The 16,830-nt window shown below is 39.3% G+C and overlaps 2 protein-coding genes across 6 annotated transcripts; one reads left to right on the top strand and one right to left on the bottom strand.

The window, feature by feature from the left end:
- Nucleotides 1-1,137: 1,137 nt before the first annotated feature.
- On the top strand, nt 1,138-4,053 carry LOC135944294 (uncharacterized). Of its 2 annotated transcripts, none has more exons than XM_065491141.1 (2): nt 1,138-1,494; nt 2,079-4,053. In XM_065491141.1, the coding sequence occupies exon 2, from the start codon at nt 3,166-3,168 to the stop codon at nt 3,475-3,477; it is 312 nt and encodes a 103-aa protein (XP_065347213.1). In that variant the 5' UTR covers nt 1,138-1,494; nt 2,079-3,165; the 3' UTR covers nt 3,478-4,053. The 2 variants fall into 2 exon arrangements, with proteins under 2 accessions (XP_065347213.1, XP_065347214.1); XM_065491142.1 differs by having other exon boundaries at nt 1,178-1,494; nt 2,079-3,104.
- A 1,523-nt stretch (nt 4,054-5,576) lies between these two features.
- Syx1A (Syntaxin 1A) lies at nt 5,577-16,740 on the bottom strand. Of its 4 annotated transcripts, XM_065491130.1 has the most exons (10): nt 16,523-16,739; nt 15,018-15,098; nt 14,670-14,769; nt 14,535-14,609; nt 14,293-14,475; nt 14,164-14,237; nt 13,966-14,103; nt 13,196-13,306; nt 10,635-10,726; nt 5,577-10,433 (listed from the first exon to the last, which is right to left on the bottom strand). In XM_065491130.1, the coding sequence occupies exons 1-9, from the start codon at nt 16,553-16,555 to the stop codon at nt 10,646-10,648; spliced, it is 876 nt and encodes a 291-aa protein (XP_065347202.1). In that variant the 5' UTR covers nt 16,556-16,739; the 3' UTR covers nt 5,577-10,433; nt 10,635-10,645. The 4 variants fall into 4 exon arrangements, with proteins under 4 accessions (XP_065347202.1, XP_065347204.1, XP_065347203.1 ...); XM_065491132.1 differs by lacking the exons at nt 5,577-10,433; nt 10,635-10,726 and adding an exon at nt 10,939-11,901; XM_065491131.1 differs by lacking the exons at nt 5,577-10,433; nt 10,635-10,726; nt 13,196-13,306 and adding exons at nt 10,939-11,901; nt 12,568-12,678.
- Nucleotides 16,741-16,830: the final 90 nt, after the last annotated feature.

The raw sequence follows: 16,830 nt of genomic DNA, 5'->3' as shown, positions 1-16,830 counted from the left end.
TAATTGAGGGCGTTAATAACCAAGCACTTTGTGTTGAAAATAAATTACTAATAGCTCCAAGATTTTAGACTATTTAGAAATTTCAACGCTCAGGGTCGCGTCAGGGTCGGGCCCTGAAGGTTGAAATTGGCTTTCAATTGGCCAATCTAGGTTTCTTGAGTTTGAACACGAAAAATTGGAATTCACCAACAGGACAAAAATTTTGAGTTCAAAGGCCGTGCACGGTTGATCAACCTCGAACCGGAATGTAATCCAGAAACCTTAATTGCGGCGCAAATATTTAGTTTGTGTGAGTAAAATTTAGTGTACTATTGCAGAATGTCACGGGCTACATTTTGGTCCTGCAACTCGGTAAATATCACCATGAAAAATCGAAATTTAAAAAATAGGTTGAAAAAGGTGACCTTGGCTTCTGACCTGAAGCGTTCAGAATCAAAAGTTAGGGTGGAAGGTGAAAGTTTCAAGTTGATATCTAAACTTGAACATAATTTACAGGTTACAGGTGTTCGTGTTCAGTTAATACTTATTCCTCTCGGGATTTATTAAATACTCAAAAAGGCACTTTTTTCGACCTCCGACCTCTACTCCCATCACCTGACACTTATTGTTAGTACATTCATGAAAATTTGGTTACAATTACAAATTCAAACGTCTCAAAAACCATTCAATTGGCCCAGAATCTCACGTGGAATTACTCATATATTATTAACATTTTAGTTTAAAGCTCTTTAAATAGTTTTTATTTGTCTATTTAAAAATTTATTCATACAGTGCAAAATTGGTACATGTAATAGCATCAGTAATACAAGTTGTTAATGAAGGGTATGTTTTTGTGTATTTTGGAAGTAAAAGAGCATTTTCAACGCAATTTAATTGTTCAGAATAAATTAACCTCAATTATACTCAAAGGACTCGGTACAGTACATGTTTTATCAGCTTTGTGAGAAACCTGCTTTCCCGTCAAAAGATAATATTTGAGCAAGTTGAGCTTTTAGAGAAATTTACCTTTCTGTGCAATTTTCGCAAAGTCTTTCCAAGAAGCGGGCATTAATGACGTGATATTAAGGAGAGCAAACACAATGGCGGCCAGTTACCTTGCGCAAACAGCAGGGCACTCACTTACTCACTCACTCCATTGACGCGCGGATAGGCGTGAAATGCGTGCGAGTGTTTGAGCTAGCGGCCAGAGGAAAGAGCAGCGGCGCCGCGGCCTCTCTTATTTACCGAGTGAGTGTTGACTCGAGGCGGACGCAGGGTCGGGGAGGGAACCTCTCGTCGGCATCATATTTATAAAATGCGCTAATTAGCACTCGCCATGCACACACGCAAGATGCACAGGCAGAACGCGGCACTGGGCCTGCTCGCGGTCCTCCTCCTGCTCGGCATCATCCACGCCGCCCCCGCCTGCAAGACGGCCTCCAGGGCCCGCTACAGGCCGGCGATTGTGCCGACAACCCTGCCGCCGACCACCACGCAACCGACAACCACGCCATTGTGAGTAGGCTGGAGAAATTCCGTCAACATATATATTTAATTAATTATGCATAGGCAAATACGAATCATAGAATCTTGATTAAATGGTAACCATTGCATGGCAAATCAACAGATTAAAATTTTTCGGAAGAAACAAAAATTTGATTAGTAGAAAATTGATTTTATTTTAAACATAATCCAATTATTTTCGTTATTTTTCATGCTGAAATTGGGAGATTTAAAGTAATTTATAGTCAGTAAAGCTTAATTACTGGTAACTATTAACAAAACAGTCGAATTTAATCATGGGTCCAGATAAAAACGTAAAGTCTCCTTCTTTGTTTTAATTCGTTATGGATCCTCGGAAAAGAGGAACATTCGGTAATTTTTGAAAACCAAAATTACCGAACTTTTATTCAATTGTGCGTCACGCGGACCACGATGGCACGCTAGAATAAAAATTGCTCTCGCATGGAATGCTAATTATCCGTAAACAACAGTTAAAATATTTCTTAAATTGTTCACAGAGACCAGCAAAAGGAATTTTGCCATTAACTGTAGCAAAAATTTTCAGTGAAATTATCGTTAAGCCTCTCGTGTTTCAGGCCACAAGTAACCGATAAAAACCCTCAGCATGGTCTTGCGATTACCAGCATCATAATTGCGCCGAACAAAACGTGTCCGCCAGGCGAGGAACGCGACCACAAAGGGAAGTGCAGGAAAAAAGTTACGTGAGCAAGAGCGCACGTGGTCACGCAAGACGTAGAGTTGTAAATGAAAGAAAATCGCGTTCACCGCGTCTTTCGCTTGGTGTCAAAAGTTGCGTGCCCTCGATTTACGATTGGACTAAAGTTTGGCCATAACTTCGCGGCTGTAAAAATGTCGCACGTAATCTGGGAGTGCCTGCCTAATGATTTTTCGGGCCTGAATGCTCTGCGAGTGTAATCTATTTTGTAAGTAAATCAAATAAATCGACGCGATAAAAAAATTGGGAATGATTTTTCTTTTTGGAAATTCAGCTGGAAGTTGAAAATAATTTGTAAACTTCTATTAAAGATTTGGGTTGAGATTGCTCAAACTAATAGACCCCACTAATTAGAACCAGGCTATTGATTAAATTTCAAATTTTATTATTTTTTCTTAATTTATGAAAATCAACAGTGCCCTTACAAGGGAACCCCGAGTCCCCTTAAAACACATTTCTTTATTCAAACGTGTAAACTTTTGTGATGTTAACATGAACCATCTGCCAACATTTGAATTAATTTCAAGTTACGCGGACTCGATAATTTTTATTGGTTAAAATTTAAAATCTAATTTTTGTTAAATCACGATGATTTTTGGTATATTGATTCTTATTGACGAGAAAAATCGATTGATGGGGGGTCATTTTTGGCTTTTTGAATTGCCACTGAATTTTTAAACTGATGACTTAATTCATTTAGTGAAAAAATTGCATTTTTTTTATTTTACCGCAACATTGCTTAGCACGCAGGAGGATCAGTGTGTATATTAAGACTTGGTAAATAATTTGACGAAACCAGCAGGAAGGAAGTGGTTTGGTAAACACACCGTCTTCAAGAGAAAATAAAGTCCTCTAAGCAGCTGCTCAGCAGGCTCCGTTGCACTTTTAAGAAAATTCTGGTGCTTTTCAGTTCAAATATTTGCTGTCGAGGCCAAACACTGCGAATTATGTGGCTCTCGCTGGCACTTTTCTGCTGCGCTCTATTGCTGCCGCCTCCAGCCTTGGCGGGCTGCGTCCCCAAGCGGATGGGCTTCATGTCTGAAACGACGTCAAAGGCGCCCTGCCCCCCGGGCTTCTACCCCGACCCCGAGGGCAAAGGGTGCAGACTGCTGCTGCTCAAGAACACCACCCCTAAGACACAGCAAGCGCCGTCGCCGAAGCCCGAGTTGGAAGACCACATCATCAACGTGCCCACCAAGTGTCCGGACGGACACCAGCTGGACTACAGGGGCAAGTGCCGACCCAAGGTGTCGGGCTGATGCTCTCCAGGCTGGGACGTGCGAGTTTGTTAATCTGATTACCTTGAGTGCAGAAATCGATAATATTGATTGTGGGTTTAGTGCGTTAATTTCATTAACTGTCCACCGCATTTCTTTCAGTTTCGGGCAACGTGATTGTTTGACAGCTTCCGTTCGTGGTGAGAATTTTATCACCGGCGTAAATTTGGATAATTCCAATTCGTCTTGGTAGCGGAAAATTTGCGCAATGCTCAACAACCAAACGCGAATTTTCTTGATGCAAGAAGAGGGCAAATATAAATTCGACAGCGAAAATTTAGATGTTTGTTGAGCGATGCGCAATTTTACCGCCACCAGAACACATTGAGTTTGTGAAAATAAATAAATCGCATATAGAAATTATAAAAATGTGTCCATTTTAAAAACAACAAATTACCATACGTCATGTTCGATAACCACAAAAATAAACACCAAACAAATCTAATTCATCAAATTGGCTCCAATATTTTTTAATCGTGGATAGATTTGTGACTTTTAAATTGTCTGATTCACTTAGGCACCAAATGAGAACGAATCACGAAATTTTAAGACATCTGAGCCACACTTTAAATCGTCTCTGATACCGTCTTAAGAACCAAAAACCATCTTAATTGACTCTGAGGCATTCTCAACACTTTAAGAGACGCGTGACATTTTGTTGGTTCATTTTTGTGATTTTTAATTCACTAAGTTTATTTATCAAGATTTTAAGACCTTTTAAAATTGCTCTCTTGTTGGTTATATAATAAACCGATTAAATGTAATATTGAGGTTAAACCGTTCAAGACGTGCTTTAGTTTTCAATGCGAATAACTTTACAAAAATTTAACTGAAATAAATCGTTCCCTTTTTATTTATAAGCACGTCCTTTCCAGTTTCGTTATTTTAGTCAAACTCTGTTTGGTTGAGTCGTGTTTGATTAATATATTTTTGTTAGACTGATCCTGTTAATTAAGTTGTAGCCTCATGGAGAGAGTTTTGGTTTAAGATTCCTATAAGTCAAATAATTTTTGTCGAAATTTGGTCAGTAACTGAATTTGGCCAAAGATCTCTCTTCAAAGAAAAAAAAGGTGAAAGAATCACAAACCCCTGAAAATTTAAAAAACGGGATAAAAACCGTAACCTTAGCGTAAAAAATAATCCCGTCTTGGACAGCAGTTGTCAGTAGCAGCGGATCAGCAGTGCTTAACTTGCAAACTCCTTACAGCATAAATCTGCAAAGAATTTGGTCACAACGGCCGTGGAAAAGGATCGACTGCTAGATGATTTGCACAAATTAGAAAGTGAAATTGAGGTGTGACGAATTTCGTGAATTTCGACACTCACTTCCATTGAGATACAACCCTTTTTTTAAACAGAATCTTTATACAAGCTCAAATTTCCATCCATTTGTATGTCAAGAGTTTTCAAAGGAGCATAATCCTGCTTTCTCTACATATCATGAATAGTTTAAACGTAAAAAATGAGCACTTGCCAGCTTGATTGTGGTCAATGCGATACACCAAACAGCCTAGTGAATATTGCCGCATATTTGCAATGCATGAAACATTCTGCAAAGCAAATTAGCCCCGATGCAATTAACCGCGTCCAGGGAAAGAGATAAATTGGTCCATTTAGGGCCCAAAGCGTGATAAGCGCTGCTCGTGCGCGGTCGCTGAGTGTTGATATAACCTGATTCCAAATGTCAAAGCCATTGTAGAGCGGGCCGTCGGCAATGCAGTCATTAGTCGGCGGAATATTCACTGGCGTTCGTGTGCTTTTGCATTAATTAAGTGCCGGCGGGTGCTTGCGAGCGCGGCTGGCGAGCGAGCAGCCACAGAGCAGGATGCGCGAAACTATAATGACTCCAGCTGCCACCGCTGCTGTTTTGATCGCAGACCGTGCAAAAAGCCGCAAAATATATAGATATACCCCCGAGGCCGCACAGCACTAAACGTAATAACAATAATGCACTGCTGTTTGCAGTTTGGCACGGGAGTAAAATCAATTTAGCCGCCGCTCCGACTCCGGCAAGAGCAGAATGTTTGTGAGGGAAATTGTTTGCACTCGAGATTGATATAAAGAATAAAAAGACCGAGAGATCACTATTATCAGAATGAATTTATTGTTTAATTATTTATTAACAGAGATGAATCCACTTTATTTTAATATTATTATTAATCAAATATAACTATGCTATATATAATTTTCGAATGTAATTTTAATGAGACACACAGAGGTTAAAGAGAGATCACAACACACGAGTGAGGCTTCCTTATGATTCATTAAATGCTGCTTGGCATTCTGGGGGGAGATTGCGTACACAGATGAGAAGTCGGTGAGAATGAACAACAAGTCAACAGTATAAATTATATTATATATATGAAAAGGAACCAAGAAAATACATTTTTCAACAAGTTTAAATATAATATATCTTGTTAATAGAGCAGGAGCGCGAACGAATTGCGTGTGTTATGCAAAACGCAAAACTCAACGACGAGGATTTCATCAACAAGGCGGAGAGGACATTCGAGATTACAGAGTACAGAGGGTGTGTGTGTGTGAGTGTGTGTGATTAGCAGCGTCCTATTCGCAATCCATAATCGACTATGTTAATTATAGTGTATAAGAGAGACTCTCTGGGCCTCAAACACCGTCAAACGCTCCGACATCCTCTAATGGCGAATCTACGATACATTTTGGCATGATCAGCTCTTTTGAATCTCTTTTACAACGCGCTTTTTTACTGACTGAGAGAATTACTTTTCTGCGGGGTGAAAATGTAAAATGTGTGTTTCATGCTTATTTACTCCGCTCGCGCACTTCCAAAAACGGTATCCACAAAATGTTTCAGTAAGCATTCGCGCACGACGACGAAGCAGCTTTGTGTGTGTGTGTGCTTAATTATTATTCAAGATTCTCAAGAGCAGCAGACGTTTGTGATTCGAAAGCATTACATGATTTTTCGCGTTTTTAGTGCCGCTTTTTGACTCGCTATAGTATTATAATTGCATTGAACTGGTGCCTAATGGCGGACATTTTTGTTCGGACCGACTGCCGACTGGAAAAATCATTCAAGCCGGGAATGTTTTGAGCATCCACTTGTAAGGATTCGCATCCAATCAGAGAATAGTCGAGTTAAAACGTTGAAGCAATTTCCACAATCGGGCAATCGGGCCGCCCATTAACTCCTCCGACAAGGCAGAATTGATCCGGAATTTGACTCTCCGCGCTTTAAATAGAAGTTTGCCAGCAAAAATCGAGAAAAGCAATAATTATAATAAGTCTAGATTTTAACAAACAGGCCCATATTCACCATTTACCTCTTCCGCGCGTTTGTTCTCGCCATACGCGAACTACAGACGCAACTAACAAACCGTGGCGCGTGATCGCATTTGTGCAGCTGAGAGTGACACATAAACGTGAACTTTGTGTAAGTGTGGGTGGGTCGATCAACTAAAGACAGAGTATCACAATCAATGTATGTCTCGTACGGAACGCATTTTCTCCTATAATCACTCGCTCGTCGTCAGAAATACTGGCCGCTCAAAAAACACGCAGGGAAATCATAGAGAAATCTGATCGAATGCGTGCGGTGAAGTCAATCAATGGGGTGGGGGTGAATGCATTTCATTTTCAATCTAGCCTCCTTCGGGTTCGACATTTTAATTCCGTGGAACAAATAAATAAAAGCAGGTCTTTTCCACAGTCTTGAAGACCGTTCTGGGTTTTTTGAACTGGGCCATTGTTGTGGCTACTCGTGTGATTCATTTCAATTTCATTTAGTTCTCGCGTCAAAATGTGAAGTTAGCACCTCGTAATCCTAATTAATTGGTGTATATACGCAGTAAAATGGCAAGTGTCATTTTCTGGTTGAAACAGCATCTCGCGCTAAAACTAATTGTCCAATGCTCTGCGATGGGGGGGTGAGACAGACGAGAATACAAACACAGATCGACTACGCGCTAAACCATAAGACGCAACACAAACACTGGGTGTGTCGGGTGATCGATTCGCGAAGTAGGAAATTAGACAGTACTTTTAATTTCTCGTATCTTCTTGAACAGGCACATAATACATTTTTCTTTCAATATCTTCTTTTCTTTATATCGTCCAAGGATAATGGGTTTCCGGAAAATTCCGTTCAGCAATCAATTGATTTAAATTTTATAAATTTCCTCTCGTTTGAATATTGCCATTTCTCTTCATTTCTTATTTGTTTTGTTTTAATCTATATGCGCAACAACAACATAACGCTTTGTAAAATGTACAGAGCTTCATACTATTTAAATCGTATAATATAATTATATTTAAAATACCTGCTACATTTTCTTCAGCACTTGTATGTACATGCGATTAACCGATTTAGATTTTGACTACGCGCGTGGAATCCGCCGTTTTCTTCAAATGTTTTAATATAGTACACACAACAATTTACCGTTTCCTCTCATTTTGTCTCACTTTTGCGTGATACACTAATTTGACGTGTCACTTTTCGTTTTTGACGCTTAGGAAAATATTAAATTTCTACATGACCAACTCAGTGTTTAATTCGCGGGTTCTCTGCTATACTGGGCTATTTTCGCTTTAAGGTTAAACGCGGCCTTTCGCAAGGAAAAGTGTTGACAATGGAAATGAAATTGAGAGCTAGGGTGCCTTTGTAGTTTCGTCTGCTAACAATGAGCGAATATTGTGTGAGTGTGTGTGTGTGTGTGAGTGTGTCGGCCTCAATACAAAAATAACGCTCTGTCTTGGGCAGCGGGGTGAATGAGAGAGATATATCGAGAGAGGACAACATCAACTAATGCGCGCACGCGTTTTGCAAACAAAGAGTGGGCATTTCCGCCGTCAATTTCCTACACCAATCTCATTCCTTTGACACACTTTACCGGAAGTCGGCGCTAGCTAGAATTTAATCAAGCAACTGGTTAATGAATTAATTATTTCATTTGTTTCGTGTGTGTGTGTGTGTATGTGTGTGAGAGAGTTTAGGCCTACGGGACGCACGTGTCGCGAGGCTGTCGTCTTCGTAGCGCGTCGCGTGCTTCTTAGGCTTATTTTTAGTTGCATTCAATTGCACATAGAAAAGTGGATCCGCTAAGTTCTTTTTACACACGCGATCTTCACTCGATATTTGTGTTAGCAACCGACTAGAACTCCTTATCTAAATAAAGAACACCGTTTACAAAAAGGTACTGAAAATATAATTTCAATTTTAACTCTTCCTCTTCTTGTATCATCTTTAATATTTTTTTTTACTGTAATATATAATTATTTAATCCATTTTTCACCGTTAAATATAGGGTACAAATATTGCTGCTGACTTTCCAAATTTCCTTATCAACCGCGGAACGATGCTGGAAAAGCTTTGCTCTCAAAATGACTTGTGGACACTCAAACTTTCACGGGGTGTACGAAGGGGACTGCTTTTCTTTTAATTATTCTCGTCGTAACTTCTCCTCTACGCGGACACGATAATTATGTTACAAGAGTGCTTGAGCTATTTTCGAAAACTTCATACACCTTATGCAGATATTAGCCACACACAAATCAGCGAAATAACTGCTTTTTGATGCAAAAAATGAGTATATATTCGTTCTACTGGACACAACCGAATCGCCAATGAAATTTTCGCACGTCAGCTCATCCCGAGAAGCTTTGCAATTTTTATGTATGATATAACATTATTGTGTGTTGAATTGCACATTTATTATATAGACATACACATTACTGTTTTCGTTAATTTTAGGAGACATAAAAACAATGACACTACATCTATATCACAAGAATAATAAACAAACGCGCTCTTCGTATGAATACAATACCATTTGTAATCGTTATGCATTATTATGTTTAATCATGTAGTTTTGTAATGTATTTTAACGCTATAGTTATTGCTACTGCAAATTTTCATTTTCGAGTCCCCTATAGTTTGAATCTTGTTGTTCGCATCTGTTGTATAATTATATTGTATTTCGTCTCATTTCCAATCGGCAAACTTTTATGCTATACCGTTTCGATTATTTCGACCTCCTCGCTGCAGCTTCCCCGATACCGGAACAACTGGCATTTATCATACGTAATAATCCATTGCTCTATCCGTCGCTTGACTTCCAACAAAATATAATTAATAATCGTCAACAACTTCGCAAGCATTTTCTCATTACAATGTCGCGCGCGTTACTTATCTGTTTATTACTAGTGTTTATACTTTACAAAGGACCGTACCGTCTCCTTAAATTCTTTTGATCATTTTTCAAAAGCATAAAATTGACATTCTCATATTGAAGCAATCTATAGGTGTGGGCTTTCATCGTCAGGAGAGAATAAAGGAGCGACTTTTGGTTCTTTATTCCCCGACTCTACTTGATAACTAGAGATATTTAGCGTCAACTCGCGCGGATCGTAATAGTGTGAAAGAGTGTTTGTGTTTTCTATAGTAACATGAGTTTTCATTCATTTTATTTGTAGTTGCCGCGTCGCGCGCTTGACGACGCTCAAGTTTCGCTTTATATCCTGCTTTGGAGCACGGAATGCAGTGTATATGATCGACTACGGTAAAGTCTCTTCAAATCATGCGGCTAATTTTTTAGAAATTATTCTCTTGATATGCTGCTGCTGGAAACGCGGGCCTATATTCTTATTCGGATCAGCTTCCCTTCGCCTAGGGGAACGATCAAACGGAGTAATTCGAATTTAATGCACGTGGTGTTGTTTTCAAGAGAGAATTCTTTGATCAGTGTGTATGTGTGTGTGTCTGTGTCAAACTTAGAGAGTCAGATTACGCGAGACTCGTCGGCACGATGGCGACAGATCTAAACAACTTGGTGCAGGCCGAATCGGAAAGAAATGTTTCGCTCACGAGAATTCTGACCCACAGGTAAATCAACGCACAGGAATATTTGGTAAAAGTGAACCACAAATTTAAGAACACGGGTAAGAAGTATTCACGAGCAACACTGAAAACAGAAAGAGAAAGAACAGTTAGACAATCATTAAGTGACTAGCAAATACTACTTCAGATGTCGTTAGTCAGCTAAATTAAAGAGTTCATGCACCCCTTTCCCAATACGTTTTAAGAGAGTTGTACATCCTGTCCGTTCAGCAGTTATATATTGGCATTTCTATGGTATTACAGATTAAGTTAGATTGACACTTACGAAGTTTCTCTTCAGAAACCAAAGTAGCTGGCAACAGTTGATGCAAGTACGAGACCCAAGACGGTCAAGCAGATGAGAATCATAATTTTCTTCTACAGATGCGCATGAAATGGTTACAAGTAGTAAGTCAGAGAAGTAAACTTCCGTGGAAAATGCTATTCTACAAGAGATAGAGAGGTATACGACTCACGCGGGGCCGAATGTACTTGTGCATATCCACTCATTCCGAAATGATACGATGAACGTAAGACATCACGTAAAAACGCAACGAGTAGAGGCCAACTCAAGAATAAAATGCCAAATAAAATGTTTAGAAAAGTGAACGATTCTTTTTAATAATGACCAAATAAATATATAAAAGCAAATCATAAATGATTAAGCTCAAGGGATTTGTATCGAAGACCAAGATTTGAATTTTCACGGTACACAGACAAACAGTTAGTTAGTAATAACCGTTTCTTAATATACGAGATACACAGTTGCGTTACCTTTATGGATCATTTGGCAGCGGAATATTTTCAGCGTATTTCACATATTTTTAATAGAGGCCAGCGCACAACATATTTTGAGCCTCAGCTCGAAATGCTTTGGTTAGCTTACAACTTAGTGGAACTGTTCAGGACGTCTAATTTTAAAGGTTGCCAGTTCTAACATAAACTCAATCAAACTTAAATTGGAGATTTACATTTTTGCCGCTAGTTCCCTGCTCTGCACTCAATACTGATTACAAAAGGGGAACAACTTGGCAACCATACCTGTAAGGGAAAATCAACAATATCTCAAGAGATTCTGTTTGCTAGACTAGATAAGAACGAATCTCTCCCACTTTTCACAGAGCACAATCTGGAAAACACAATCTATTGCGCAACCTCAACCTTAGTGTGTATGTGAATGTGTTATTGCTACTCATAAACCCATTACACGTCCATTCCCGCTCTGTTGGCTCTTAAAACGCATTGATTTAAAGCACTGTGCCACTGAAATAAACGATCAGGAGGTGACTAACACGTCAATCGGTACGTTGGCAAACAAGGAAGCAGTCTGGGCCTCAGCACTGTCGGTTAATTACAAGAATCTTTGATAACATAATGATGTACCGAGTGAGAGAGTTCTTTCTCCACAGCACTAAATAACATTGCCATGAGGAATCGCTCGGGTGCAGAGTGCGTGTTATTTGCCCTAATGAAATTCAATGCACTCACGCACTCAACCAGACAATCAAAATGATGAGCAGTACCACTAGGCAGATTATGATGAGTATCTTTTTCTGAAAAACAAAATGATATTCTAATAGTAAACAATCAAAAACGAACACAAAAGAGTTGAGAAAGAGTTGTGTTCGGTTAAGGGGAAAATTGAGCAAGTTTGCCGTACATCGTCCATGCAGAGAGAGAAATATATTTGTTCAGAGTTTAATTCCAATTTGTGCTGCTTGGTTCTGGCGTAAAACATTACTTGCCAGAAACAAGGAAGCCTTTTATATTTTTCGTGAGATCATGAAATTACGTCTGCAGTTTGCAGATTGAGCCGATAAAAAGGACAGGCGTGTAAAACACTAAAGGTTGGACTTATGTACAGTTAAGGAGTCTGAATTTAGAAACAGCAGTATCTTGAAGAGTGAGAATAAACATGAACATATATATGTATGTTTATATATATGTATCGAAAGTAATGAAACGTCAATATCGGCGCTTTGGTATTCATGCAATCCATTCAGATACAGAGATTATAATCACGCAATCAATACATCCTGAGAATGGCTTGCCACTTTTTCTCTGCCGTCAGCAGCTATTAATAATTTTCAATGCATTATGTGTGGAATTTTGAGCGAAAAAGAAGAGAGGGCGCGCTCGCAAATTTAGATGGTGTTATATTTCAATGAGGAGTTTTGTTCAGCGGCGGACGCGAGTGTTAGCTTGAGCTATTGGATTACCTTTCTCGACGAGGTCTGCAATGTTTCGGCTTCTTTCACTTGCACTTTGCCTTTTTCAACGTACTCTCTGGCCTCATCAACGTGGTGCTCGATACTATCAATGAGTCCGCCCTAGATTCGCAGGCTCGTCCGGGTGGTCGCGGGGAGGATTCAAAGGGTGGATTTTGTTTCGTTTCAATTGGACCAGGTTAGGAAGCAAGCCATTACAGCAACACAGCAGTAGTAGTAGTAGTAGTAGTAGTAATAATACACAGTGATGGAAGTAGTACAAAGCAGGCAAGAAGTATAGTAACACCACCAGAGCGCCGTTAAAGATTAACCACAGATCCATAAAATGTAACAGTTGTTTTTTTTTCATAGGAATAGTTTTGTCCGTAAAGAACACCAGATATAGAGAAAGAGCAAAATTGAAAATAAAAAATGTAAAAACAACACACACCCACATCCACGCGCACCAGCCATCAATGAGTTAGATGACACAACGTGCCACCACAATAACCAACAACAAGTGTTAAATTTTTTCGTAGTAAATTAAGGTCCAATTGGGTGAAAGTAAAGTCAAATAAGTCAGGTGGGGGAGGAACAGAAAGACGAGGTACATGAGTAAAAATTGCTGCGGCCAACTTACCCGTCTGGCTTTACTTTGGTATTTTAGAGCTTTCTTGGTGTCTTGCGTGGCAGTTTGAACATAGTCAACAGCATGTTCAACATGGTACTCAATGCGATCAATCATCTCACCCTGTTAAGAGGACAGAAAGGCAACCACCGACTGTTAGTGCTACCGCGCAAACCAAAATCAAGATATCATGCTGGAATCTCATGCAAATAAGCCTGGGGATTGACAACAAGAAGTGAATTAAGGCATGAAGGCAGAGGGATTTTCACAAGGCGCCCTATGGTGAATTTATCCATGACCCTGAACCCTCTATGTAATGCCAATTTATTTTTCATGCTGGTGAATAGAAATAATTCAGTAAACCCAAAAGCGCATGAATTTTAATAAAACATTATTATACAGATTATTTTAGCTCTAACCACTCATTTTCTCTGTTTTTGGAGACATTTGTCTCCTTACTTAGTGAGAATTTAGTAATACAAAACTTATTCTAAATTGTCAATGAAAATGGAATATTTATGCTAATTGTTGCTGTTTAGTATTGTGAACATCATGCGGATTTGATAATTGATTACAAAAAAATGTTGTCTTGTCTTTTGACCTCGTTGATAGAATGGAAATAATTATTTAGTCACCCAAAACCAATGCAACCAACACCAAATGGGCAGTTAAATAAATGCAAACTAATTGACGTTTGAGTACCATGAATTTGGGTAATATATCTTCTTGAGCTCTTTAAAGATTTCGCCAGACAGATGGAACTATTAAAATGGATCTCATACCTGACTTTCAACCAACATCGCCATGTCCATGAACATGTCATGCAACTCCCTGATGGAGTTTTCCAGCTTGATAATATCAGCGTGTCGAGCCTGAATATCTGCCAGAGTCTGTTTGGCTTGCTGAGTTTCCATTATGATCTGAAAAACAAGTTCCATGGTTTAAATTTGAAAATGTACATAACTATTAATTAAATTTACCCCTTCAGTAAATACTGCAGAGTTCCCAGACTCCAACATTTCCTCAAGCTCTTCATTAGTTGTCTTTTTGCCAGCTGACAATAGAGAGAAAATTTAATAATACTATTGGTAAGAGGATATTGACCTTACTGATTTCTAGCTGTCGTTGTAATCTGTCTTTGAGTTTCTGATTGTAGTCAGTTTGAGTTCGGTTGTACTCAGTCATGACTTCAATGAATTTTCTGGAAAGTGTGGCTTGCTGGGTTTTGCGTATCCGAAGGTCAGCTGAAGACTTGTTGACATGCTCCTCCTGCTCAATGTTGTTTTCTATCACTGCAAATTCGATTGGTTTTCATCATACAAAACTGACACGCAAGTTCAGCGAAACTTACCCTTCAATTTGGCGCGAACTTTATTCGCTGATTTCTTTATATCGGCCATCAGATCATCCAGTTCTTGCTTCACCTCTGAAAAATTTCAGTATTAAATTTGTTAATAGTAATGGAAATCCACTGGCCAGCTCTTACTTTCATCAGTTTGAGGCGCTGAAAGGATCGCACTGTGTTTCTTTTTTATCTCCTCGACATTCGCCTCAATCCGGTCTATCATTTCTCGTATGTCTTCAACCTGGTGATGGATACAAAAATTATTAGTCTTTTAATGTCTACAGAGCAGCTCTTCAATATTTGATTCATTTTGGAGTCTTCAGCAGGAAAAAATGCAAAATGTAAATCTACTTGAGCTGCTTGAGATCAGTAGATCGCTTTTATCAGCAATAACTTTTTGCAATAATGGGGTGTCGCGCAGCACGAGGCAAATGACTCGCAGCTGACGGGGCTGGGGAGTGGTGTGTGCACACTCAAGAATTGTCTTACCTCGGCAAAAAATTCATCCATAAAGCCATCGACGTTGACTGCAACATCGTCAGGCCCGACGTCATCGTCATCGCTTTGAGCCTGCAATCACATTTTCACATCTTGAGAAAGAGTTTGAGCAGAAAATAAAGTTTAGGACAAATTTTTAACGCAAGCTCATTGTTAGTCAGGAGTGGCATGCATTCTATTTGACTGAATAAGCAACACGTTCAAATCACGTTCTGCCTCTTGAGAATTGGAGTAATCAGTTTAGAAAAGATTCATGGCCAGACGAGTTGATCGAATCAATTATTCCGGCCACGAAACCCAAGGACGAGAGTATCTTACTGGGCTCTTCAACAGTCGCGAGAAAATTTATATCATATTATGGCAGTTTTCATCTCTATAATCTTGCTGAAAATATTACTGGCTAAACTTTTATTTTCAGAAGAAAGGCGTGGCCTTAAAGAACAGTTTTAGATACATGTTTTATTAACCCTGAAAATATAGACCATCACAGAAACGACCTTATTAAGTGTCAATGAAACGTTCTGTAGACAACCAAGTTTTTTTTAATAAGATTAAAAAACATTTTTTTACACAAACGAACTTCAACTTTTGATTACGGCATGCAAAATCAATATTATAGTTTTAGATTATGCTTTATACTCAAACTTTCCTTGTCACTAGTATTTCCTGGTTGTCATAAAAAATGTCATGGAAATTACATGTAGAATAACATTATGAAATGCTAAAATTATTTATTTACTATCCACTAAAGGCAGAAAGATTAAGTTGTTAAATTAATAATTGAATCCTTCGTTGAGTAATAGGTTCGTTTGCGTCCAATTAAAAAATTCAATTTTTTTATTTACGAATATTGTTGAAAGGATAGAGTCCACTTTTATTGGACTGCTCATTGCATGGTGCTCAGCACGTTTGACTTCGATCAATGAGTCTAATTTCCAAGTATGATTTCGCTTGGAAGCGTAGTAGACATTCAACGCTTCCAAGTGTGCGTGAATTTGAGATTTGACGCGTGTGCCCACTTGGTCAGCTTATTATCATGGGGCCAGACATGCCCAAGGGTTGCATAAATTTCGCGAACGAAAGGGGTTTTTAAGTGGGAATCTCATTCTCCAGCAAGCACTCTCACCCGCCAAGGAAATACATGACAGAAACTTTCAAATTTAATTAATTCACAAAAAGTGCACTTTAAATAAAATGCAAGAGAAGCAGCAGTCTGGCGTAATTGATTTTCCTTCCTTGTCGGCGGTGCACGTAAAGAGTAATGTACGGTGCCTGGACCCAGTTCCGCGTTCCGCCCACTTTTCCAAAAACGGCAAATTTGCCGGTCGGGGCCGAATTAGCGGTTGAAACGTACCCGGTCCGACCGGGACCGCGGCAGTCAGCTGCTACCACACTTCGGGTGGGGCTCGAGAGCGCGTAATGTCAAATAAAACAGGGCTAAAAAGGGCACCACCACTAAATTATCCGCCCCCCTGCAACATGTAATTGTCACTTACCGCTTTCAACGCTGCTAACCTATCCTTCGTCATCTTTTGGCCGTTTTAGATAGATGCTTCCTTATCGTCTTGAGTTACATAAGAATTTCATTCACAAAATTAACCATCAAAATTCACTAAAACTAGGGAAAGAAGACACCACAATCCTAAAAATCGATATCCCCACGACTCGCTGTTCTGCAGTGGCGCTGCTCGGTCTCTGCACTCAGACTGTGACGTCACGCGCCTGCTGCCGTAAAAGTGAAGCTGAAATTGGTATTATTTTTTAAAAAGTAATTTAAATCTTATTTAAAATACCCAAATAATTT

Source organism: Cloeon dipterum, chromosome 4 (genome assembly GCF_949628265.1).
Source record: "Cloeon dipterum chromosome 4, ieCloDipt1.1, whole genome shotgun sequence".
In the NCBI taxonomy this organism is placed as follows: Eukaryota; Metazoa; Arthropoda; class Insecta; order Ephemeroptera; family Baetidae; genus Cloeon; species Cloeon dipterum.
The sequence above is the reverse complement of the archived record's forward strand: the minus strand, read 5'-3'. Positions and strand labels throughout refer to the sequence as shown.

Coding starts and splice junctions, on each gene's coding strand:
- Syx1A (XM_065491129.1), bottom strand. CDS start 16,555: ATGACGAAGGATAGGTTAGCAGCGTTGAAAGCG. Junction 14,770..15,017: donor TGGATGAATTTTTTGCCGAG/GTAAGACAATTC, acceptor ATCCATCACCAG/GTTGAAGACATACGAGAAAT. Junction 14,238..14,292: donor ACAACGACAGCTAGAAATCA/GTAAGGTCAATA, acceptor CTCTATTGTCAG/CTGGCAAAAAGACAACTAAT.
- LOC135944294 (XM_065491141.1), top strand. CDS start 3,166: ATGTGGCTCTCGCTGGCACTTTTCTGCTGCGCTCTATTGCTGCCGCCT.